The sequence below is a fragment of the Metopolophium dirhodum genome, chromosome 2 (genome assembly GCF_019925205.1).
Source record: "Metopolophium dirhodum isolate CAU chromosome 2, ASM1992520v1, whole genome shotgun sequence".
NCBI classification, from domain to species: domain Eukaryota; kingdom Metazoa; phylum Arthropoda; class Insecta; order Hemiptera; family Aphididae; genus Metopolophium; species Metopolophium dirhodum.
The window spans coordinates 42,665,577-42,693,479 of record NC_083561.1 but is presented as its reverse complement, the minus strand read 5'-3'; the positions used below and the strand labels follow the sequence as shown (position 1 = coordinate 42,693,479).

Sequence of the window (27,903 nt, the reverse complement as noted above, 5' to 3'; positions counted from 1 at the left end):
TAATACAAGGCTTCTCATATATTGTTATAACAGCAATTGACAAGTAATAAAAATACATATGCACAATTTTTTTTATAAGCATTTAAAGTTTGAATTTTGACAACATTTATCAAAATCTTGAAAAATATCAATATTATTATAATTAAACAATTATAAAATGTTCAATTTTTATAATTAAAGATTGAAAATTTAAAACAAAAATTGTCATAAATAGTTCATACTGTAACCAAAATCTAAAAAATGTATAAACAGTTATTTTTTACAGACATTTTAAATTTCAATTTGGACAAAATTTCACATTAAAATTATGATTTTAGTTGTTTTGTTGTAATTTAATAATATTATTCGTGGATATATGAAACTTTTAGAGTATATTAATATTATTATATTTTATATACACAATGGCATTTTCAAATGTAATTTTCTCGACAGTTATGATTTTAACCTACTGCAGATGCCTAATACTAAAATGAATTACTTTAATCACAATAATATCATAAAATATGCCTTCTTAGTAATATTATAATAGGCTGACAGACCGTCTTCGCTAAGAACCGTTTTCCGCATACAATGAATTATTAAATATCATTGAATTCAAATTTAATAAGGACCATCCGTAATGGATATTCCTTATTCATTCCGTAATGATCCATTACAGTGACCCACTTGTAACCTGCTGTACAGCAGAGCGATATCCACTTCCCGCTTTTTATTATTTGAACTCTAGTTTTCGCAATCTTTGTATAAATATTGTAAATAATCAGAAACCACTCATAATCATATTTTATAGAGCTGTTTGATATTTCTTAAACAAATTTCAAATTCATATTATCTACCCACGCATTAAAACAAATCTTAATTTATAGGTATAGGTATAGGTATCTCTAACAATAATAACAATGCGTTTATTTAATATTATTTGCTCGTCTGCAGTATTGTGTTACTGAATTTCTATACCTATAGGCTACAATAATTATTACATATCAATAACGAGTAAGGAACAACAATTTCTCTCGAAGGACTCGTGGACACTGGCGTATCGTAGCGGTGCCGAAGCACGCGTTCGTGAAAACGAAAACCCACTGTACCACGTGGTACGCTCTTTCCCGATCGACGACGACATCACACACCCACGCACCCACACACACAATGTGCGTAACGTGCGCGAAAACCGTCGTCCGTTTTACTTAATAAATTAATTTTTTTTTATCTCCACAGCGCCCGCCGCACGTGCGCGGCCACGTTCGCAGACTTGAATGGATTATTAAATACTAAAAAACAAACGAGAAAAAAAAAACACTAATAAAAAACGATAAATTACAATATTATTATTCAGTATTAATTACTGAAACCGCCGCCGACGATAAGACAGTTGTAAATAATAATATTGTAATGTGCGATCGAGTACATCGCGCGGGACATGACGCGCAGGCCAGTAAGTTGCTGCAGACCATAATATAATAATTTTTTATATATTATTATAATATGATATAACGGCGGCGGCGAAAATAATAAAAATAATAATAATATGTAATGAGACGAAATACTAAGTGGAGAGGATTCGTAAGGAAACGAAAATAAAATAATACAATATTATTATAATCATTTTTGTTGTTGTTGTTGTTGTTGTTGTGCACGAGAGAGAGAGAGGGAGAGAGAGAGAGCGCAATAGAGAAAGAGAGTGAGCGCACTGAGCAGAGTGAGAGAGAGTGATCAACGAGGACGTCATAAGCGATAGGCGGAAGAGAAGGGGGTGGGGATTTGGCATCGATGGCGCGGCGGAGAGGGAAGGGGATCGAGCATCGCTTAGGAGGAGGAGGAGGCGATAGCGTGGCGGCTATTCAATCGCACGCGTATGCTAACGCCGCGATCGCGACGCCGACGTACTACTACAACAACCAATACTAACACTTCTACAACAACTACTACTACTACTATACTTATATTTTACTCTGTGCAACTGGTGCCGAATCTGCGCCGGGGTAGTCGCACGCTGAACACGCGTCTGGTAGGTGCGAACACGCTCTCGTGATATTATACAGTCGTCGGCCGATCCGTTCCGTTTTTCTATATTATCGTTCAATAATATTATTATTTCGCGTACGCATTACAATAATATTATTTGTATTATTTTTCGCGTACGCAATTTTATAATATATTATTATACAATTATTAATCATATTATTATTGAAATATTATTGAAATATATCATTGTAATTCTGTGCGTCTCGCGTCATTACGAGGTATTTACCGAGCGGTTTTATTTTTTTCACCACTCGTCGATGGGTCGTCGGTGGTAAAAATCGAAATAAAAAAATTTAAGAAAATAATTCGCATTTTCTCTCCCGCGTGTTATTGTCGTCGTCGTCCGCTAGTGGTGCCGTTCAAAAAACATAATATTATTATTGTTATTGCATGAATATCATACGCATATCATAGAGTACAGTACACCGCAAAGTTCGCGCACACGATGAATACGATGGTCACGCCGTTGTCCTCATCAATCGTCGTTGCCGTTGTTGCCGTCTATCAATCGACCGCCGCGAACGCATCGTTCTACCGGTGACACGAGAGCTGTATACGTCGCCGAAGTAAGTGTAGAGGTAGGTGGCTAACCGTACAAAGTCGTTCTCGTCGGCACCGATTTTCCGCGACAGTGTCACGCGCCGTTCGGAGCGCCGCACCGTGCACGCCGCTCCGGTTTTCGTTTGTGCATCCGTATCGCCGTTGCACTGCACCGCCACATATCGCTCTGCTCACACGCGTTGAGACGTGCACCTATACGTACCGCCACATAACCCGCGTGGTCCCAACACACTATGAACTCTCCACAAATGTATGACACGGCGCCGCAGCCGCACGCCCATCAGCCGCAACACCACCAGATCAGCCAACAAGAACTGGCGATGGCCGCCAAAAAAGCGCAGCTCGGGCAGCTCAAAAACAGGTATGACATATCGGAACTGTCCACGCCCGAGATATCGCTCGACCTGCAGAACCTCATCGACGACAGCCAGTTCAGCGAAGGGCTGTTCACGGAGATCTTGCAGCAGGGCCAGGTCAAGTTGCCCAACGGCACCGGCGGCGGTGGAGGCCGAAACGGCGTAAACCAGAACGGTTTCAACTCGCGCACCACTCTCGCGTACATGCCACAGCCCGTACACTACGAGAGCACGCCGGCCTCCACTGGTGGTCCCATCAAGGAGGAACCTCCGGAGTCCGTCGAGTTCCGGAACCAGCAGCAACAGCAACAGCAGCAACAACAGCAACAGCAGCAACAACAGTACCTTAGCAACGGCCAGGGGGGCGCGTTCCAGACGTCACCCGTGTCCAGCAACGGCAGTAGCTCGCATCTCAAGGCCCATCACCACAACCACCACCGGAAGTCGAGTTCCGGCAGCAACAAGTCCGTGGACAAGAACACGGACGAGTACAAGAGGAGGCGCGAACGGAACAACATAGCGGTCCGCAAGAGCCGGGAAAAGGCAAAGATCCGAAGCCGCGAGACCGAGGAGAAGGTCAAGCTGTTGGTCAAAGAGAACGAGCGGCTGCAGAAAAGGATAGAGCTGCTCAGCGAAGAACTCAACGTGCTCAGGTCGCTATTCACCAACGTGGGCGTCCTGCCCGAGCACCTTCACCGGGAGCTCAACAAACATTTCGACGCCTATCCACACTTGCAGTGATCCATCTCATGCGCGTGGTAAATATTAATATTATTACATTTTATTATTATTACTAATATACCTATATTATATTATGATTGTTATATTATCATCGTCGATCTCAGTAGGTATAACCTATACATGCATAATAATATATGAAGTTAGTAATTTGGACACACCCTCACACCCTTCTCCCACCATCACACATTCAGGACTCCACCTGCGCCTTAAAGATTTTCCGGGATTTGAAAATCGACCCGAATCTGATGGCACGTGCGTTTTATAATGCACCGAGACGTTTTCCACCGGTGATCCGCCGATAATATTACAAACTATACACGATGTTATAATATTATTATCATGATAATATGTAACGCTTGCGATTATACGAAATTAAGATGATTATGGCCCGAGGCTGATATATAGCTGGTGCAAAAAAAGGTGACGCGTGTATAATTACACAGTCGCACGTAACACGATATAACACTCGACTGATTTTCACGGTTAGGCGCGGGCGCACGCAACGATTGCGCGTTCGTTTCCTGCGTTCGAACTCGGCAGTAGGTCAACTCGGAAAACATCGGTAAATCATTTTAATAGTTATTGAACTGCAAAGGCGCTCGAAATTATTTTAATTCTCCGTCGGCGGCTGTAGTTGCACAGTACCTATATACTTATCAGTACGCGTAGGTAGGTTGGTTGGGTTAGGTTAGGTTAGGTTAGGTTATAGGTATAAGTATTGGTATAGGTGTATCATAACCACTGCAGTAACCCATCGTCACCCGCTGCGCTGCACTCAATAATATAATAGTGAATTGGTGAAATTTTCATGAATAAAAAATCGTGTATATATGGGTATACTGTATATACATAATATATCGACTACAGCGTTCGTTATCAGCAGAAATTTAGTGTATCATCGATTCAATATATATTATAACATATAATGAGTTACGTCAAGATCTGCCTTGACCTATAACTCTGCAGCGGGTCATTAACTAAAACCGGCAATAGTAGTGTTATATTTTAATATAAAACGAAAACCGTCTGCACTTGACGGATCCGACGGTAGGCGCCCACGACAATATAATATTATGTATAACCCTATATTACTGGGGGGGAGGGGGGCGTTTACACAAGGTGGGATCCGGAAACGCGTCTGGTGAAAACAAAACCCTGCACCGTCAAAAATCTCACCAAATCGTCGTCGGCAATAATGATTAGATATCGTTAAAATATGCACAAAATTATATATCATGATATCGGTGTGCCGGAGGCTTGGCGCCGCCTCCATTGTCGGTGGTGGAGGTGATATAATAATCGATCGCGAAAAATCGTTCGGCCTTTGTATCTGACAATTATAATAGTAATGTTCGGTGTATATTACTATAATACAATACTGCAACAACCGTAATACCACGGTACTATATATAATACGTCTATACAGTTTTACACGACTACCGTTCTGACAATTGCCGACCTTTGACCGTCGCGTATTCTTACAAAGCACCGCGTGTTAATATTACACGACACAATAATAATAACAAAATAATATCGCGTAACGGTTTATAAATTAATTACTCGGTCGATCTCCCGGGCCAACGCTATATAATATTATAATATACAATATACACACCTCACGCACGCATATATTATTATTATTATATTATACATAATATCATAATGATATATTATTATTATTATTAATATTATATCGTAGAAATGACCACCGCCGCACGTATACACACATTGTTTTCACTCTGCGGCGTGCGTGTGGGTTTCTGGGTCGAGTGTACACTGTTATTATTATTATTATTATATATTATGCGCGCGCGAGATGGAAAACGGCGTTGTCGCGTTACATAATGATAATAATAATAATAATAATAATAATAATGATAATACCTAGTACAAAATAACGCTGTTCCCAGTGTGCGTTGCGAAACATAAATAATATAATTATTATAATATAGGCACACTCGAAAATTCGCCGGGTTTCCACCACCGCGCCGCCGGTCCGACAAAACGATAAATTATAATAATAATATTTGTCCGACTATAATACTACGTCATTTTATTATTATTATTATTATTATTAATTATTATATACAATATTATATCGATGTAATAAAATATTACGATGTTGTATAACACTCACGTGTAGTTATAATAATAATATTCTATACGCGTATAGTGTCCAGCGATGAAGAATACGCACGCCGGCCTTTCGTCCCGGGCGACAAAAGCCACGCGTGGCGAGGAAATCGTTGTGTACCAAACGAGAGGGCGCATATTATAATAATATTAATTTATCTTATACGTTTATCGAAATTATAATAAATTATAATATTATATTATATCATAATATCAGGTGTTCGACCGTCCATCATCACCCATCACCATAATAATACCATAGTATACCATTATATTAATATAGGTAGGCGCATTATAATAGTACTACAAAGGTACTAGGCATAGACAAGAGGTACCTACCGACCTAGTTGAGCGATTTCTTTGTGTACACCTTAACCTGTTACTATTATTATATAATGATATATATATATATGTGTGTGCGTTGTGTTCGCGCATGCATAATCATTTACACTTTTGTGTGTAGTCGCCCCTTGTTTTTTTTTTTTTTGCTCAGTGTTTTGTTTTTTACGTCCGAAATTCCCATGGACCCCCTAGACCGCTCGTGGGTTTCTGTGTGCGTGTGTTTGCGGTGCAGTATGTGTGTTCTCGCACGCGCACGTGTGTGTGTGTGTATGCGTGTGGTGTTTGTTATAAACGCGCACCCCTCGCGGGCAGGTTATCAATCTTTGAATATTTTCCCACACACACTAGCCTCCACCACCACCTCCACCACCGTCACCATCGCCTCCGTGTTGCTGCAGGGGCGCGACCGCTGCGCGTGTGTATTCGCGTATTAAAAATCGTAAAAGCTGCACACACTGCACGGCGAGCAGTTTCGTCCGAAACTACCCCGCTTATACCCCGGTTCAATGGAAACAGGGATAACATTTATATATTATATTATTTCACCGCTTCCGAATAGTAATAATAATAGTACACGCGTAAAAGAACACTGCAAGCGTACCTATAATAAATACACATAAAACGAGTAATAACATAGCATAATAATAATAATATTATACATAGGAAATGTGCGTGCGTAAACCGACGTAGGTATGGTGAACATAATAATACACAGTCGTTCCTGCACGACGACTTGTTGAGCGTTTTTTTTCCCTTTGCACGGGTGTGTATATAGTATGTGTGTGGTGCGAACGCTCTCGGGCGACCATCCCTCCCCCCCCCCCTGATCCGACCCGATGACTTCGATTCACTGCACTGCCGATGGTATTGTATTTTGTGAGTTGTGACCGTGCGATTATTATGGTTACGAGGCTTTCGGTTTTCGATCGCGTCTATTGTATAGCATATGTTTTAATATTATGGTCGACGAGTTAATATATCGATAATTAATATAATATTATAGGTATTATGAACAACGCCCGCAACAATATGCGAAAATTATTATAGCTCTTGTTTGATTTATTTGCAGGTTTCAAGAAATTGGCATCGATGAACCCGGTTCAATATCATCTCCTCTCACACTTTTTGGTATTAAACAGGGACATTTTCTGACCTGTTTTTTTTATTATTATTATTATTTTTATTATGATTATTATTAGTTAGAATGTTAAAATTGTTATTGTTCATAAAAATCATTTATTTAAAGGTTTCTTCGAGACTTGACACAAAAAAATAAAATGATATAATATTATGTATTAATATAATAATCCTATAATAATGTATAACTACAAAGCATCAATATACGTTAAAATACAAAATTAAAATACATTGGCAGCGGCGCTCAAACGCTGAGCTACTTAACTATAAATATATAATAATAATAATAACGTATAATATTATATTTTTTTTACGTATCTATAAATGATTTAGGGCTTTCTATAAAAAAATATTACGAATCTTACCAAAATTCTCTCGATATCGGGCATATTTTTATACGTGTGTGTCTAAGAGATAGATTTATTATATGGACTATATTTATTTATTTTTCTACTCGTACAAAATCATTTTAATCAATGCAAATATAATATATTATTATTATTGTTTTGAAACGCCGCAGCATTATTTACCCCTCCTTTTAGGTTTGTATAGATGTGCATACGCCACGAGTGTTCAATTTTTATTACCTATATCGTTTCGGAGATAATTGCTCGTCTTCTTGTATTTTCTCTAATTATAATTTTTATTTAACTTACATTTTTTTTTTTTTATTTGTACATATTATACAAAAAAAACACATTAACGTGAGAGGATCGGAGTGAACGGATCGACCAAAATATTGTGTATAATATTTCTTTATACGTATACATTAAATCTGTATATACGCTGTTCCTTGCTGCAGTTATTACAACGACGTCAGCTGAGATGTATATTATGTTAATATTGTAATAACGTCCACGAGTGATCGTATAAATGTTACACGCGATTGTATAACAGTATCGTAACTCGGAAGCGTTGCCGTCGGCGGACATTCCTAAATATTACCAAAATGTAAAAAAAGAACGAATATCCGACTTCCCCCCCCCCCTCCGACAGTATCTGGAAACGATAATAGTTTTAAAACTTCTTCACAATATCGTTAAAATATTATTTGCTTTTCAAAGTATACCTTTATGGGTCGTTATGTGTATGCGTATGACTTTCGGTGATGACACCTGTTGTAGTATATGTGCGTACACAATTTACATATTATTTACCAGTTTACCACATGCGTTGTACCTATATACGATGTCCGTCGTCCGCATGTTCAGGTTGTACAGGGTCGTACAGGGTTGTACTGTAAGTACGTAATTAAATCTGCGTTCATCATCGTTAGGTACTACCGGAAAAGCACCATTAATTGTTCGTACTCAAATAGAGCCCAAGTACCTATAAGGAAGTACCGAGTTTTCGAGCGCAGAGTGTGCATATTTTTATCATCATTTTTGCACCGTACAAACAGAGGAAAAGTGTAACCAAGTTAGGTTGCGTTTGGTTTGAAGACATATTCTATTGTCGTTATTCGTTTTTTCCCATAAACCCTCGAACGTCGGAAATGTCAGAGTAGGTACACCTCCGATCCGTTAAATAAATAATAAAAATAAATAAATGTATTATAATATATTGGGTTGAACATTTATAACAGATAACTGCCAAAATTGGATAGGTTTTTTTTTTCTTAATAATTTCTCGTGTTTTTCTTCTTTTTTTACAATAATGTTCTAATAAATTCTTTCAATAATGTAAAACACTGTGATGTCAAAGTGCCTATATAATTAATAATAATTATCGTTATTTTCATATACCTGAAAAAAAAAAATCAAGAACAACAAATGAGTTACCTGTGTACAGCATACTAGGTCCTAGAGCCAGATGCGAACCACGCCATGCCAAAACGTTTATTATAAATGAAAGGAAAAAATAGTTACCTAACGAAATTCCTAATTTATTATATCGGTATAATGTTACCCGTTATATAAAAGTAGATTTTAAATATATCTATCTATACGTATATAATATGTTTAATATTTATATACACTAAAATAATATTATATATTAACCGTTTTCTTTTCTTTTCGGCCTTTTATGGAAATACCAAATTTTAAGTCTAAATACTATTTTTTAATCGATTTTTTTTACTATTAATAAAAAGTTACATATTGTGTAAGATTTACGAAAAACTGCCTTTGGCTCAGCAGAGTTTAAAATTTGTTGTAAATACCTTTTTTTTACGTATGTTGTACTATAATAAACATTTTGTACGTTTTGTTTGTTTTTTTTTTTTTAATTTTAATTTAAAGTATACATTTTTTTTTACCTATTTAGTAGTTTTTTCTAGTCTAAAATTAGATTTTTATAACTTGTAAGATATCGTATTTTTAGTTATTTAAAATAGTACCGTATAATACATATTTTTTATTTTTTATTATTTAAACATAATTTATTTGTATAGGTTACTACATACATTATATTATACAAAAATATTCTGCAGTTTAGTGTTAGTATATTTTTAAAATATTATTATGTTATGGTTTTAATATTATATTTTTCTCTTTGTTTTACATTTTTTTCGTTATTGATTAATAAAAAAAACTTTTAAAAAATAAATCTTTCATTAATGTGTGTTTTTTACCTACCTGAAATGTATTGTTTTAATTGTTTTTTATGTATATATACAATATACATTGTACATTATATATAGCTCCTTTAACATCGCTGCACTTGTGCAGTGTAGGAACTAGGAACCATTACAATAATAATTATAATAATATAATATATTATAGGTACATTCGTACATTATAATATATGACTATACAAGTACAATGCATGATTGTTTTGCTCCCAGTGTATGCAATAATGTTCAAATACTCGACGGAGGAAATCATGCGGAATGACGAGAACTCGACTGCGATTGTTAAAATTTTTTTTTTAAAAATCATTTATTAAACCACTTCACACGAGAACGTAATAATAGTCTACATCGTAGGCATATTACGTATTACGCGTTATGTAGCGTAAAGTCGATTAATGTTTTATAGCTCAGAGTAGCGTTCACCGCGTAATATAATATATATATAGGTAGGTATAGGTACTCTGCAGTATTATACAAATGGTTTTTTTTTATTTTATTTTTTTATTTGAACATTGACATAGCGAAAATCGTGACATAATAAAATAAGTATACGTATAACATAAGTACACGCTATCTATACAGTTTATTCGTTTAACAGGTCCACACTACGATTGATCCGGAGAATGAAATTCGATTTTGTCTAAAGCACTAAACGAAAAATAGTTCTGCTTACATAATATTACGTGAGTAATAATATAGTGATGTCGTTTGATTTTCATTCAGTGCGGTCTGTAGACTATACTCGTAGCCTATATTGCTATTTTCAATAAATTTTATAACGGATTCCACATAATACGATAATAATATTATAATATTATAATTTAATATTGTTATATTTTGATCCTTGGTTAAAGAAAGCCTAAGAGCATCTTATTGTTCGTAAAAATAAAAATATTGTTATTGCAGTAGGTACTTATCATTTCAAACACAACGATTACCATTACGAATACAAAAACTTCATAATATATTAATATATGTACCTATAATATAATATAATTTAAGGTTGATGGAAATTTCGTTCTCTATAGAAACTACATATAGTATATACATATACCTAAGTGGGTATATATATAGGTAGGTACTTCTGTAATATGTCTAAATCTTGTGTTGTCGTTAAAATTTGATTTTCGAGGACTTTCTTCCGCGAAATTACACCTTTATCTGCACACAAGTATCTAAGTGTAATTACGATCTTGATTCGAAATTGTGTTTGACATTAAACGATTTGACACGCGGTCAATGAGCTATTGCTGTGAGACTATAATGTTATGTTGTTTCGATGTAAAGATGATTTACAATTATAATTTTTGAGGAAAAAAAAATAAACCTAACCTAATGGCATATTGGCATTATTACTATAATCCTATTACAGTCGTATTACATAAGGTAGTATATAATGTTATTATCGTCGAAAGAACAGTCGACAAAACAAACGGAATAAAATGTATAAATTGGTCTTAAATGATAATAATAATAATCGCTAATCATGTCTATCACACATAGGTATTCAACGAATGTTTTTCCTCGTTTGAGTGTTATAAGTTACAACGAGAAAACATTGGTATTATACAACACTGCATCGAGTTGTCATTATCTATAGGGCTCTGCAGCATAATCATCATCACAATAATAATAAACAAATTGTAAACACGAGTTATTATTATTTACATATTATGCGTATACGTATACATAACCAGACATCAACCATAATATATACCTACGTTTTACGTAATGAATAAGGTGCAAAGTAAATGTTCGTGTTGTTACTTGTTGGCAGAGGAGGCGTCCAAGTTCGTATAGTGCACTGCACTGGTGTCGTAGTGCAGAGGACGGCGAGTATATTATAATATACGTATTTATAAACATATAGGTAGGTACCTAACCTAACCTATCGGCCATCAGCTATAATATAATATAATAATATTTTGTCCATTTATACCCACGCGGCCACGCGTATACAATAATAATACATATAGGTAGGTCACCGTTCGTCACTTTTGATCGGAAATAATTATACAATAATAATTTAATAAATGATTTTCAAAACACGTCGATATTATGCTACACTATGTAATGACACACAATTTATACACGCAGTGTATAGGAGGCAGACTGCTCATTCAGGGATTATATTGATGGTTGTGGATTTTCACCGACAATTTTATCGAGTTTTCGTGTGTACCACTGCTATAATATAACTCGACTAGGGGTGTATACAATCGAGGAATGTGATGGAAGGGTCAGCCCACTCCCCATGTATATGTTATGATTTTATTTTATAAATTGCAGTTTTTATTAATGTTAGCCGTATATTACAATATTACTATACCGATATCTTTTTTAAGTTAAGAGGTCATTATTAATTATTTAATACAAATTAACGGACATATTGTGGTACGTAGAAATCGGACACCTCCAATAAAACCCTACACCGGTGCAAGGAGCTTAAAGTCTAAATTGTATTATATATACAATAACGGATTAATATATCAATACGTATTTGTAACAATAAAACGTAAAGAGTGTCACTTTCTTATATGCCACCAGAAAAAAGGGATGGTCGTAAAACGCCTTTTCCGCCGAACAAAAACTATAGTGCTTTTAAGTAAAAAAACCTTTGACAAAGATGTCAGCATAACCGTATCCAGTGGTGGTCAAACAGCGGGAGAGGTGAGAGGGATAGATCTCCCCATGACCTTTTTTTCAAGATCTTATAACCATAAATTATATTTTTAATAATCAAATAGTGCATGTTAAAAAATTAGCCATACCCCCTCCCCCTTGACAAAATCATTTAACTGCCACTGACCGTGTCGTCCTTTTAGCCTGCAGTGCATTTTTGCCCCACCCATCTAAGCAACAACCTCTCAATACCGAATCCGGCAAGTGACAATAACTGGACTTCTTTTAACGAGCAAAAATCAGTTTGTTTTATTATTTCGATTCACGTATTTCGATACTATGCTTACACTATTTTGATTAGCTTTACTTCTTGGCTCTTTTAATTATGGATATATTTTTTACGCAATCACATAAATGCGACTGCCAATCTGAACGATACTAGCTTTACGTCAGCTTTTAATCATTAATTTTATCAGTATCCAGTTTTTAGTGTTCACATCAAAAATGATCTTCTAGAATAATCAAGAAGTGGCAAATCATAAAAGTAATCGTTGTAGTTTTGTTCATAAAGGTTTGTATTATATATTTAAACTACTTAAGCAAAATGGAAAACAATAGAAAAGTATATTCATTTTAACCTGGGTGGAATCGGGAAGTACAGCTATATAGTACCTATACTATATTATAGTAGGTATATAGACGTAATATATGAATTTGAGATAGAGTACCTTTATCTATCGTACTAGGTATATCAATTATTATCAACCGCGTATGATATAGTATTATAGTTGACAGTGGATTTGGGGGCTTGCGTATATTTTTTAAGAATTTTTTTAGGGATTTTTTTTTAAATATCTTAAAATGGCTAATTTTTGTGCATACAGAGGTTTATTTCACTTATTCATCATTCCTCCCCTCACAGTAAAAAAAACATCTGTACACGTCACAGAACTCGACACGTATTTTGTCCCACATCAAGCTCAGCATTACAGTACAGTGTACATAATTATGTCATAACTCATAATAATTATTAATAATTAATTAATTATTAAAATGTTGTGTACTATTATAGTGTGTGGTAAATATATTTCAGTACACAAATGCACAAAGTGGATGATCATAACACGAAAAAATTACACGATGTCAAGTTGGTGTGACTACTTCATGAAATATTTTCGTGTATCACGAAGTGTGAAATAACCGTTTCAACAACTATTTTTATGAAAAGATCGATACCACAAAGTGGCTGGACAGTACGACACACATCCGTATAATGTATATTATATAATATAGGGAATATGTATTATTTTAGAGGTGTTGAGTTTTACAAGTATTTCACTTTTTAATAAACAATAATTTATGTACCTAGAAACATTATATTATAGTATACCTGTATGGAATAGTATTAGTATTTAGTTATTACTTATTATAAGTACCTATTTATTAATCATTATATTATATTATCGCGGAAAACTCGTATTGTCGAGTTACAACGATTTTGTGCAAATGTTGCCTAACTGTTGTCGTCGATGGTGAAAAACAAATTATATGATTATTTAAATGTCTTTCTAACCACCACGTGGTGTTCGGCCATTGTGGTCTATTTTATACGCCTTGCCCACGATTTCCGTACGTTCGACTGATGTAGGGCTAGGGACTTCATGATGCCATAAAAAACATTAAAATAGGCATGCATTTCTGCCCAAAAAAATTACTAAATATTCTATTAAGATATGCATTAAAAAAAAAATCATAGTATTGGATAAAACCTTTTTATTTTAATACCTAGATAATATTTGCAAAATTATTAATTGAATTTATAACAAAAAACTTGTGTATTAACAAATAGTTCATTTTTTTCCGAGTTTTAGGGAATTACGCGTGTGGTGTACCGATAAGTAACAATGTGAGTGTTCTGCGTGTAAAACAAACACCAATTTTAAAATAAAACCATCATACTATAATATCATTCTCAGGTCCATGAAATCTGATTAATATTAAGTTTTTTTTTTTTATAAAATTATAAAACTTACACCTTTATATAAAAAAAATTGTCAGATACGCACTTCTAAATGAAAAATTATCAAATGTGCAAAATATGCCACTAAACATTTTAAATATAAACTCGTATTGCTATGAAACAAATTTTTATATTATTTACTATAGCTATGTTTTTAATAATTATTTAAAAACATTTTAACTCCTAGAAGTTACTAGCACTTACGCTTTGTATACGCCAATATACAACGCCAAATAGTGATAAAAAATTATACTGTAATAGACACCCAATCTGCCACATATTGATCGTCTGCACGTGACCAGCTTTTAGCATATCTCATTTTTATCGTCAACAAATTATAAAGTAGGCATTTTGGTAACAATAGTATCGTGTTTTATGGATTTAAATTTTATTGAAAAACAAATTGACAACATTTAAATTTAAGATAACGAACTTATTAAACCATTATTGGGAATTGGGCCATCTACAAATATAGCTGTGTGTCGTACAATCTCTCGCATATTGTAAACGTCATAGCCAATATGCATAATATATACACCTAATAATGGCTTATATAGTTATATGACATAGGTGTATAGTACATAATATATAATATACCAACAACAAATTATGTCTATTACGATGTATAATTTATCGTTTTAACGTTTAATTATCCTGATTATATACCCTATACCTGCTAAACCCCTGTATACTGCGAGTGATAAGAGACAACTGCATTGTATAATATAGTGTCTGTATGTGCCAATCGAATCCTGAATGAACATTAAACGCAAATAAAAACGGATCTTCCGGTGTATATTATTACCTATGATATAATAATATACTCTAATGGTATAGCAGGGCTTCTGATCCATAGAAAATGTGCACGATAACGCAGCTAATGGGAATTAAATAATATTTGAGTCATAAACGCAATAAACATTTTTTTCTTCTGTAACTATTGATTTGTGTGTACTATAATATATGCTTCTCAAGTCTCGATTTTCATTCAAAGTTATAAAAATTTAAAAATATATCACAATACTCAAGTCTCAAATATATATTATTTTTTATGTGCTAAAGTGTGTTTAACGTTATCTCCGACGGGGTGTGCTTGAACTCTAAAAATGTAGTTAACACTTAACAGAGTTAAACGAGAAAACGATTCTAAACAAAATGCTTTCCTTTTTATGACTGTATAACTATTATAGCTTTTAACATTTAATAATCGGCATGCACATAATATATATATATTTCTCGTATATTTGTATAACGAAAAACAAGTAAGCACACATAATATTATATATTATATGGCAATTGATAACCGATAAGCCACGGTATTTGAACTAAATTGCCACACAAGATAATAGCGCGTACCTATATATTATAATAATATAATAATATATTAGAATAACCATGGATTATTAAAATAATTATCTACTATTTAATATTATTATAATGGCAAAATCAAATGGACATAAAAAAAATTAAACACATCAAACTGGTGAAGTGCCTGTATATAATAACTGCTATGGTACAAAATATTACTACCGTATAATATTGGGTTGATAAACGAATAAAAAAAATTTAGTACTGTTTTAATGTTGATCGTAAAACATTATGTATAGGTACTACGTATTATGCGACGAATGCCGATTATGTATAATAAATGTACGTGAGTATGCACAACTATTATAACGTTTGGCCCTTTGACCCCCTTTATTGTGTATACTATTATGTTCTTAGCTATATTTGGTACTATTATAAACCTAGATTGATCGCTATATTTATGTATTGCTGTAAACTTCTCGTGGATGTGGATTAACAATGTAAGTTTAAAACGGGTTTTTCCATATATTCTCATGATTATTGTTCAAATAATTTGTTACGAATGGTCTAACACAAAACAATAAAAAAAAGCGTCAAGTGCTACTATTAAGTACATAAATTTACTCAATAAAAAAAATTAGGAGTTCACCGTTTTTACGACAAAAATATTGATTATAACGATTCCGATAATTTAAGTTAGGAACATGTGAATATTACATGAGTTATAATCAGTTACAACTTCAAATACTAATAAAGTTCCAACAGATTAACAACCTACTAAAGCGTGAAATTTCATTTTTATATGTACATTAAAATATTCAGAAAAATATTCTACTCGCAATACGAAATTATAAAGGGGAAAGTAACCACTCTGCTGTACTGACGTACTGTATAGGTTATCGAGAGTACCTAAGTAATCGAGTCACAGTAATGAAGCTGTTCAATTTGAATTTAATGATAAATAATTCCACACGAAAAACGACTCTATTCGAAGATGGTATTTGTTTTGAAAGATTGTATGGAAATTGTATTAAGTATAAAAAATGATAATTTAAGTAACAGTGACATGCTTCAAGTTTCTACTAATTCGATCGTTAATATTTATAATTGAACATTTCAAATGTCATACGACCAAAAAAAATTTGTGGTATTGCGCTCAACGTATTTTTAACTTGTATAATACTTGATCGAAAAACTAGAGAACTAAAACTTTGTATTACATTTTCAAACTTAAGGTACCTATGAATATTAAAAATAGTTGCTTCACTCAGAATCTAAAATTTATGCTGTCATTCCAAAAAGTAAAAACTTAAAAAAATAATATCGATAAAAAATATAAATTTTTTATATTCTTTTAATTAATGATGACTTCAAATTATGCGAAAAATTATTTTCAAATTGGTATAACTTTTCTAGACAATGAATGTTTACTGTTAAAATAATCACCAAAAATACTAACTGTATTTTTGACATGGTTAAGCGACAAATGAAATTTAAAAACGAATGCATTTTTTTAGATTTATTAGGTATACCTACCATATACCTATATTGTATACTATTAGGTATACACAAGCGTTTGAAAATACACAATAGCTGTGTCAGCATAATATATATACCTACACTATCGTATTAGTTACTATACTCAGTTTCCGTTCGATATCGGTTTCAACAATTATTATAAATAATATATAAATACGATATATTGTCTTATACAATATTTTTTTCGTATGATTCAAATCATTTTGAACCAAAAATACATAGATATACAGTGAAATGTCGACTGCTATAATTGACAGTAAGTCTGCCACCTCCATATAATGAAGTATTTTTGGGAACAAACTACAAATTTTCTACAAACTGAACCCACTGAATAGCGGAAACTTCCGAATAACTGGGAATCTGTGTCGGCATGCATGTGTTAATTGTATACAATAATAATATGGAGATTGTAAGAATATTCTAGTATAATGATTATTTATGATTGTAGTTAATAAATCGTCAACGATTCGTTTGGTTTTAATAATCTAATACTGAAAAAAAAAATCAAACCATGTTCAGGTTTCATTGGTTTGTGTGTGCGTATGTTTGTGTGTGATTGTGTGAAGTACGTCATTTTACGATCTACACGTGGTTGTCATGTATAAGAGGAGACCTCATTATTTCCAGCTTTATCAGTAACTTTATTATTTTAATTTTTTTTTTGTCTGTACGGAATTGGAACAAACCTATTCAAATCTATAAGAGCTATTATATTATTTTATAATATGATAGGACGAATCGTCAAAAAAAAAAAACACATGTCGATAAAGAAATAACATTAATAAAGACAATTCAAATCGCGTCCATAGTACCTGTTTAATTATTTGAAAATGTCTAAATATATCAAATATAAAATATTATATAAATCAGAACAATAATAATTATTATAACTATAAAAAGCAAACAATGTGAAAGCTTTCAAAAATAAAATTTAAAAAACGCGTATTAATCGAAAAATCTTTACTAATCAAATATATTATGTATAGGTACTTACCTACCTATAGGTTGCCAAGTTGGTTAACCTACTTATAGGTTAACTTATTTTGCTTGAGTATACATTTGTTACTTTTCTATAACAGTTATTGTTGTTAGTAATGTGTTATAAATTCTGTAAATAAACTAAATAAATATTATATAATATATTATTATTATTATTTATTTATTTCAGCCAAATTAATTACAATTTAATAATTACAGTAATTAATTACATTAATAATAGCTGCTACGTATACCAACTGATCTATATGCTCGTATCTGGTATACGGAGTTCATCGATACAGTAAAATACTTATATAAATAACAATAAATGTAATTACCTAATTAAACATAATCATAACATAGTAGATAAATACTTCAGAAACAAAATTAACATCAGCGTTACGTATAAATATAAAATATTATGTTTGGACATATTGACTTTTATAGGTTAGGCTTATATAATTAAATATAGATAGGTAGATGTACCTAATGAACTATTTACTTAAATGTCATACGGATCAAGATCATATTTTGATGTAAATGATAAATATTATTAATTTGTTTTTAATAAAATGTGTTTGTACATAATAATCCAACAATAGTCACCTACACAGAAAGTTGACACTTACGAATATATTATATCATGGAGGCATTTTCTTCCCATTCACAAATTTTAATATGCATCAATAATTTCGAAATAATAATATAATCATACAGTTTTTCATGTGGTTACATGGAATTAAGTTTATACCCTATTTGCTATTATAATATAATACTTATAGGCATTTAATACAGGCCATAGGTAGATCGTATACCTACGTTGCAATGGCTTGCATATTATAATATACGCTACCTAATATTCAAAATAGACGAAACATGTAGAGTACCTACCTAAATCACAAATTAAGTTGAATGATAAATCGTGTGCGACCATCAAGTATACCTAAAGTTTAGAAATAAATAGTTGAAATACGTTTTTATTTAAATAAACAATTTACCATTCAGATACGTGAAAAAAAATCTGTTCATAAGTAAAAAAAAATCTAATTAATTAATACATTTATTCTTACAATATGGCTGTGTCAGAAATACATTTTTTTAAAAACATTTTGTGGAGTATAAGTTTAAAGTTGAAACTCCAAACACCCACCCCCCTGCTCTTATACGAGACCGATAGTAATAATAATAATATATTAGCGCTCGCTTAAATATTAGATATTAGTACTTATTACTCTGTGCCCTGTGGATTCAACCATTTAAAAATACCTATATAATAAAAACGATGAATTTTAAATTGATAAACGTTAATAACCTCACAATTATTGATTAATTCTTTTAACCATAAAAATATGCCGCGAGATAACAAGAAAATGGGTTTGTATTTTTATTTCAATATTATGTTGTAAATGGCATATCAATAATATTATTTTAGTTTTTATTTAGTCGTTTCGTTTTGCCGTAGCCGATAAATAATTTATAATAATAAACATATCTCAATATACATGTTACCATTGATCTAAAAAGATCGATCCAATTAAAATTATAATTTTAAGTATAATAAACAATAATTAATTGAAAATGAGCTAACGTTGTTCCGCGTTAATCATAACGTTACATATATATATATTATATAGGTACTGTTCAAAAAACGCGTTCTACTTGGTATTGATATTAAATTACCTATACCCACATAATTTATGTATGCTGCGTGTAGTATACGTGCATGTACAATTTTATATGTAGGTATTTAATATTATTATAATAATTGGCATAACAATATTGTATACAATATTATAGTAATGAACATAGGTATATTACCATTTACCATATCTACAGTAATAATGACGTCTCAAGTTGATTTTCTTTTTAATTTGTTGTGTTGTGGGATAAATATTATTATATTATACTCAGTGAATTTTTTTTTGCAATTTGTTGTTTTCCCTGTTTGAAATACAATTTTATACGAAACGTCCGACCACCAGTTGACGATTCACAATTACTTGATAGCGCGCCGACCAGTTCGTAACTCATTTCACTATCGCATCCGAAATGATCGTTAGACCCACCGTAACCCGTCATCGTTAAGAGTCTTAAATATGACGTGAATAGGTACCTACCTGTGAATATTGTGATTCATTGCAGAACGCGGTTCGTAAGGAGATAGAATATTATGGTGCGTGTGCGCGCGCACGCGTGCTTTCGATCCCAGAAAAGGCCTCCGAATTATAACAATAATACAATGTTATCAAATCGTTTATAAAATTATATATATACACATAGGCCTAAGTCGGTGTCAATTGATGAGAGCGTGTGACCTACATATTCCCATGGTGGGTCTAAGGAAGTCAGGAAGACGGAGAATTTTTTTTTCAAGAAGGCATGGTGGGCGGGGACATGGCTCCGAATAGAGCTGGTAATCTGGGTTTTAATTGTTTGTTTTGCGATAGTCTGATAGCTCATGTAGTTGTATGTGTATGTGTGTGTGTGTGTGTGTGTGTGTGTGTGTGTGTGTGTGTGTGTGTGTTAAAAACGAGCGACGCGCGCGTGTATAGTTTTTTGACAGTATGTGCTGATTAAGGATTATTTTTCTGAATTTACCATGGCTTAACAAATTAAAACAGTTTAGGTGTTGTTTTTACCTTTTTTACCTTCACACATTTTTCAAAAAAAAAATTGCCTTTACAAAAAACAATTCCAACAATACGCTGAACACATCAATTGTTTCAAATTACAAATTAGTAATAATAATTTTTTTTTGTCTTGCTTATTTCCGGACCATTTTTGTTCCGTTCAAACGTATATTTTTCTCAAGCCATTATTGTTTGCTATAATACCTACAGGTTATTGGTAAGGTGGAAAAACACAAAGCGTGAAAAAATCAACCTAATTATTTGGTATTTATAAGACGTGTTAACATTTTAAATAAGGAAAAGTGTTTGCAAGATAACTATAATAGAACTGATACCAAAACATGTCGTGGGATCCCAACAAAAGAGTGTTGTTTAATTTTTTTCAAAATTCACTTTTTTACACAGCAAATGGTAGTTTTTATTCCGTATCTTTTATTCTTGAAATTTGATATATAAATTGAGCACCAGGCGAAATGTATGTAATTATTTACATATTATGATTAATAATACAATACAATTTTAACCTTCAGAACAAAAAAGCGTGAATTTACAATGCAATTTCAATAAGGTTTACGCGTGGGATTAAAAGGTTCAACAAGTGCCTAAAATTTGTTCCAATGTAATAATTATGTGATTTATTCAACAACGATACAACAGAATTTATTGTAAGTACCTACGTGTATTATTTTTTTTCAATACGTTTTAAAATCGACTAATTCATGAAATCTCACGTGTAAGCTATTATTATATATATATTTATAAATACATGTATACATTATATTTAGGTCGTATATAGCTGACGATGACGGCTAAAATCGACATTTTCGATATATTATATATTAAACTATACACAGCAATACGGAATCGATTTTCATACAGGTGTTAAGCGGTTTATCGGTGTGACGACTTTGTATATGGTATATCAAAATAATAATGATGTTATGGTATTTACTATTTACAGGCATTAGATACGGTGCAGGTATAATATGTACAGGTACACCAAAAATTATTTAATGTCAATTCTAGTTTCGACAAGAGTTTACATACGAGAGAGTTAAAGAGAGAGGGTAAAATATATATGTAGAGAGAGTTATGGAGAAATGGGAGGAAAAATACCTATACATAATATTATTATAATATTCTACCTACAACATACCAGCAATACGTAACATTATTCTTATAAATTATACTATTAAACCGCAGCAGACTCATTCCAGTTGCTCGGCTACCGACTTTGGGCAGAGTTATAATAGGTATGATATTATGCGAACGATTAAACGGTTACCGCAATGAAATAAATATACCTACATTTATACAGTGCTGCAGGCCGTTGATCGCGAGGGGGGGGGGGGGACAAACAAAATTATCAAAGTTTAAATAATACGACGGTATTGGTATTTGGTATTTTGGATACATACTATAATACCTTAACTTTATAAAACAAAATACATATTCGTTGGCAGTTATACAACTCGACTGCAGGTCGATAGTGGGTATAATAGGTATAGCGAACTATGCGTAGTATTATTGTTATTTTATAGAAAACAAACATTACAATGATAGCTGAATAATTGTGATTTGTGGTGACTGACATATGTATAATATGTATATTATTATGTAGTAGTCGATTTGTCTATCTATACAATATAGGTGGTGTATATTATGATACTATAATGTATCGAGTGACGGGTAGTGATGGTTTGTGATTATTTATTTTTCAACTATCGCTAGAATCAACAGAATTATATGTTGCGTAAATATTTGTTTATAACTGCATATTGTTATAAATATATATATATATTATATATAAACGCAAGGTAGTTAAACCACAATGCAGTGTTATAGTATGCAAAACTATACCTATATATATATATGTGGCTAGAAGTGATTAAAAAACGTGGCATAATGTAAAGGAGGGTCTGCACTTTTATATACACTCCCATGTATATATGCGTGAGTAAAAATCAGTGGCGCTGACCCTTAAACTTAGGTAGGGCGATTTGCCAATTTTCACTGATTAAAAGGCGGGTGGGCATTCATGAACTTGAGATCTTAGAACCTATATTATTATTAATATAGGTATGTATTATATTTATATATATATTATTTATACTTAATAGTTTATAATACTATGTAATGTTAGTTGTTATTATTTACAATTCACACGAAGAACGAAAATATACGATCAACCACGATCGGCACGTCACGTCGTGCAAGGTTATGTGTAAGTATTATAGGTGTGACACTATTATAATAATATAGTCACTATAATATTATATTATGTATAAAACAGTTCGATAAAGTGAATTTTCACTGTTTCTGGCGATAGTCAATAAAAATAAAAACGGCATCATGTCCCGCAGCTAGCCGGTGCAGGCATCTATCGCTTTTGGAAATGATAGCAATCTCAAAGTGGCGTAAAAAAATGTAATTAATTCGGAGTCAGTTATTCCATCAACGTGACTGTATAAAACAAGGATCACAATTAATTCATCTGTAGATACATTCGTCTTTTATCATGCAGTGCTGACCTAACCAATTGGTCGTTGGATTCGTGGTATCATTCACCACCGACCAGTATCTACTTGGACATTTTCAGAGTTAGGTCGAGGCGTCGAGCTCAATTTTTAGATTTCAAGACACGTGTAGTAGCTGTAAACCTGGCTTAATGTATTATAACAAATATTAGTGGATGTCCTGCAGTAACCATATTTAGGTACGCCACATTCAACAGAGGACGTATAATAATATAATATATAGATACTGAGATATATTATAATTATAATTATATATAAGTTGTTAGGCCCAAATATAGCTGAACAGTAGGTCCTATTCAGTAGCGACTAGCGGGTAATGTTTGTAGACGAGTAAATGCCTAACTCGTAAGCCGTATGTATATGTTACAGTTAAAACCCGAAATCCGTCGAAACTAGTTTTAACTAGTCAAAACTAGTTTCCACAAATCCCTTTAGTCATTTCTGGTTTTAACTAGTTAAAACTAGAATTTACTAAGACCTATAAAATATATTGGTGAAAACTAGAATTATCTAGTTAAAATCCTTAATTTTTATATTGATAGGTTAAACTAGTTTTAACTAGGGAAAAGTAGAAATATAAGTACACATTAGAATAATTATTATAGGAATTTATTATATTATTTATTTAGTATAGAATAATATTATATTGTATTTAAACTCGTACTACATAAAACTCACGCGACCACAGACGATCTATAAATATTGCTCGATAATTGTTTGACCGGTCGACTATCAAATCAATTAAGATAACTAGTCGTCCAACACTTAGATACGATATAACTTCGACAGATTATACCTACAATAATATTAATAATAATACGATATTGATCTGAAGGTCAGCTTATATCGTCGGCTGTGTTTCGCCAGTGCGATTGTGTTCGTCGTAGTCGTTGTACCTACGTGTTTTTGTCGTGAATTGCCCGTTCTAAGTTGTTTTTTCGCTCTTGTTGACATTCGCCGGTTTTGAAAATTGTCCTAACGTCACTGTATACTTTGGTATCATGTTGGAAACTGAAAGAGAAATGAGTACCCGAGAACGGTTTTTTAAGAAGCTTATGGAATCGGTGGAAGGAAAAAAAGACAATCATTATAATATCATTACTAAAGATGCTTATGATTCGCTTCTAAAAGAGGTTGAGGATGCGATATCAGCCACTAAAAAAACCTCTGCTCAATATAGAAGGATCAAGCGATTCAATGTTTTGGAATTTGGCGATACAAAAAAGCTGGTAACCCGCGGAGAGCCAGTCAAATATTATTTGCCGATGGAAGACATTTTTGATGTCATTGATTTGTCACATATCGCTATAGGGCATGGAGGGAGAGATCGTCTGAAGGTTGAAACTTCAAGAAAGTACGCCAACATTACCACTGACATGATAAATATTTTTTTGTCTCTCTGTGAAACGTGCCAGAAAAAGAAAAAACTAGGAAAGAAAGGACTCGTTTCGAAACCAATTTTGCACACTGAATTAAATAGTAGATGTCAAATAGATTTGATAGACATGCAGTCACAACCTGATGCACAGTTTAAGTTTATACTTAATTATCAAGATCATCTGACAAAATTCGTTCTGCTCCGCCCCTTGCAGACCAAGCGTGCAGAAGAAGTTGCAAGCCATTTATTAGACATTTTTTTAACATTTGGTGCTCCGGTTCTTCTTCATTCAGACAATGGGAGAGAATTTGTTAACAGTGTGATTACAGAGCTGACAGGGCTATGGCCAGAGTTAAAAATCGTGCACGGGAAACCTAGGCATTCACAAAGCCAAGGCTCCGTAGAGCGAGCCAACCAAGACGTGGAACGAATGCTCGCTTCTTGGATGACAGACAATAAATCCACTAATTGGTCTATCGGATTAAAGTTCGTACAATTTATGAAAAATAGAGCACACCACGCCGGGATAAATATGACGCCCTATAAAGCAATGTTTGGGGTTGATCCAAGAGTGGGGCTCGTAACCTCTAACCTCCCCAATGATTTGATTGCTACTATAAACGTCGAGGATGAACTGGAAAATCTTATATGTACTGAAACTGGAAGTGAAAATAAGATTGAGCAGGAAGCTGCAGGTAAACATTTTTATTATTTTTTTAGACATTAATATTTTAGACATTTATTTATCGACATTATATTGCGGTTAAAATGCATTTTTTATTTACATATTTTATAATTTAAAAACCATAAACATTTTTCGATAACTTTTAAATTATTTTTCAGTTAGAAAAATTGTAAAAAAAATCAACTTTCATAGTTAAATATAAATAGCTCATACTGTAACCAACAAATCTAATAAATACATAAACACGGTTTATTTCTTTGATATGTTTCAGATACCTCTTTTATAGGTGCAATTAGAAAAGAAGCTCATGAAAATTTGGAAAAACAGGCAGCCCGAATGATGACTCGATCAGAAAAAAAATTTCCCGCCGTTGATGTTGGTGTCAACGTAGTAATCCGCATTCCAGATGTTGACAAAGGCAAAACAGATCATCCTAATCTCATCGGAGTGGTGTTAGAAAAAACAGAGCACGATCTATACAGAATCGGAAGTAAGGATGGAATTCTAGAAAAACTTTATTGTAGGTACGTCCATTATCACATTTTCATACACCAAATAAAATATAATTAGTAAATAGTTACTAATCAGTAAAAATTGTTTCAGATCTGAATTTATAACATGCGAAGAAAAATTCATCACAGAGAATCAAGTTCCAAACAATCATATTTCCCTCCGTGCAGCCGCAACAAAAGCATCGACGGGGTCGGGGCAAGGCTTTGTAAGATGCACATGTAAAACGTCCTGCGGAACAAATCGCTGTTTATGTAGAAAAAATAAAATACTATGCAATTCTAAATGCCACAATAGTTTGTCCTGTCAAAATAAATAATATAATAAATTCCTATAATAATTATTCTAATGTGTACTTATATTTCTACTTTTCCCTAGTTAAAACTAGTTTAACCTATCAATATAAAAATTAAGGATTTTAACTAGATAATTCTAGTTTTCACCAATATATTTTATAGGTCTTAGTAAATTCTAGTTTTAACTAGTTAAAACCAGAAATGACTAAAGGGATTTGTGGAAACTAGTTTTGACTAGTTAAAACTAGTTTCGACGGATTTCGGGTTTTAACTGTAACATATACACGTGGAAGCGTTTAAAATGATTATGAGCGGATTGCATATTATCAGCCTTTACTGTGAAAATTTGACACTCAGAAGACCATCCACCATGTATATAATATTTGTCTAGGTATAGGTATATGATATACTCACTTCCACGCTGCGTCCACGTATTTGTTATCGTGTCGCAGTTCTATACGAGTCGGGAGGAATGTCCAAATGTGTCGTGAAATATGAATCCGTTTCAGTTTGTATTTGCAAGTGCTTACAATAGTTGTATACATACAGATTAAATAGCCCGTTGTATAGTAAAAACAATAATGATCCAAAACAACGGCCAACGCAATAGTTATTCGGTCTAATGTTTATAACACACTTATATAACATTATAAATATTATAATAATATATATCAATTAATATATGTATATCTGTCGACCATCGACGGAAAACGAGAATGGCAATGCACACGAATAGATCGATGCGAGGTACCTGCAGCTATTATATAGGCATTAAACGCAAATATCGCCACATAATAGTTCAAAGAATCAGACGCCAGTCATGATTGACATACATGTGCCAAGGACAATAATAAGGGTCTGCGACTCGACACAATCTTTGACAGCGGTCCTTCAGGACTTGTAATAAACACTAACGTGTACTTACCATCGATCGGATTTTCTAGACGATCGAACGACAGTTTTTTCACCCCATACGTGAATAGTCAATAGATTTGCCGTCGCCGTTTTTAACCACCATAGTATATATATATGCAGGAGGTTATAATTTATTATAACGGTTGACTGCTGTCATCGTTTTCTCCACAAACTCGTTGCTGGATATTCGCGTTTTGTGTTCCAATATTCAACGTTTAATCCAAACGTCCGACCACGAGGTGATAAGTAAGATTGTTATAAATTATAACTTATAATACTAATCTAGGAATATAAATAAAAGTAAAAAAAACTACAAAGGGGTTTAAACTTAATGAAAATGTATATAACTATATAAATAAGTTCAAATTAAATATAGTTACAAAATATTATATCGAACAGTTTAATAATTTAGTAAGTCATAAAACTTAATGACTTAATGTGGTGGCAATAGCATTTAAAACAATTGGAATGTTTTTATTACACTGGTACCTATTCTTTGCATAGGTAATCACTATTGTAAACTTTAATATAAGTACATAATATTTGTATATGCGTATCGTACACTACGAACACGATTACACATTATTCAGGTAAGCGTATTGTATATTTATTATATTT

The 27,903-nt window shown here is 32.8% G+C and overlaps 2 protein-coding genes across 2 annotated transcripts; both read left to right on the top strand.

The window, feature by feature from the left end:
* Positions 1-1,911: 1,911 nt before the first annotated feature.
* LOC132939022 (CCAAT/enhancer-binding protein-like) lies at positions 1,912-9,751 on the top strand. The gene is made up of 3 exons (XM_061006019.1): positions 1,912-3,700; positions 7,228-7,286; positions 9,060-9,751. Exon 1 carries the CDS (start codon positions 2,820-2,822, stop codon positions 3,681-3,683), a length of 864 nt encoding a protein of 287 aa, XP_060862002.1. The 5' UTR covers positions 1,912-2,819; the 3' UTR covers positions 3,684-3,700; positions 7,228-7,286; positions 9,060-9,751.
* A 14,139-nt stretch (positions 9,752-23,890) lies between these two features.
* LOC132938710 (KRAB-A domain-containing protein 2-like) lies at positions 23,891-26,628 on the top strand. Its single transcript, XM_061005708.1, has 3 exons — positions 23,891-25,574; positions 25,836-26,088; positions 26,168-26,628. The coding sequence occupies exons 1-3, from the start codon at positions 24,503-24,505 to the stop codon at positions 26,391-26,393; spliced, it is 1,551 nt and encodes a 516-aa protein (XP_060861691.1). The 5' UTR covers positions 23,891-24,502; the 3' UTR covers positions 26,394-26,628.
* Positions 26,629-27,903: the final 1,275 nt, after the last annotated feature.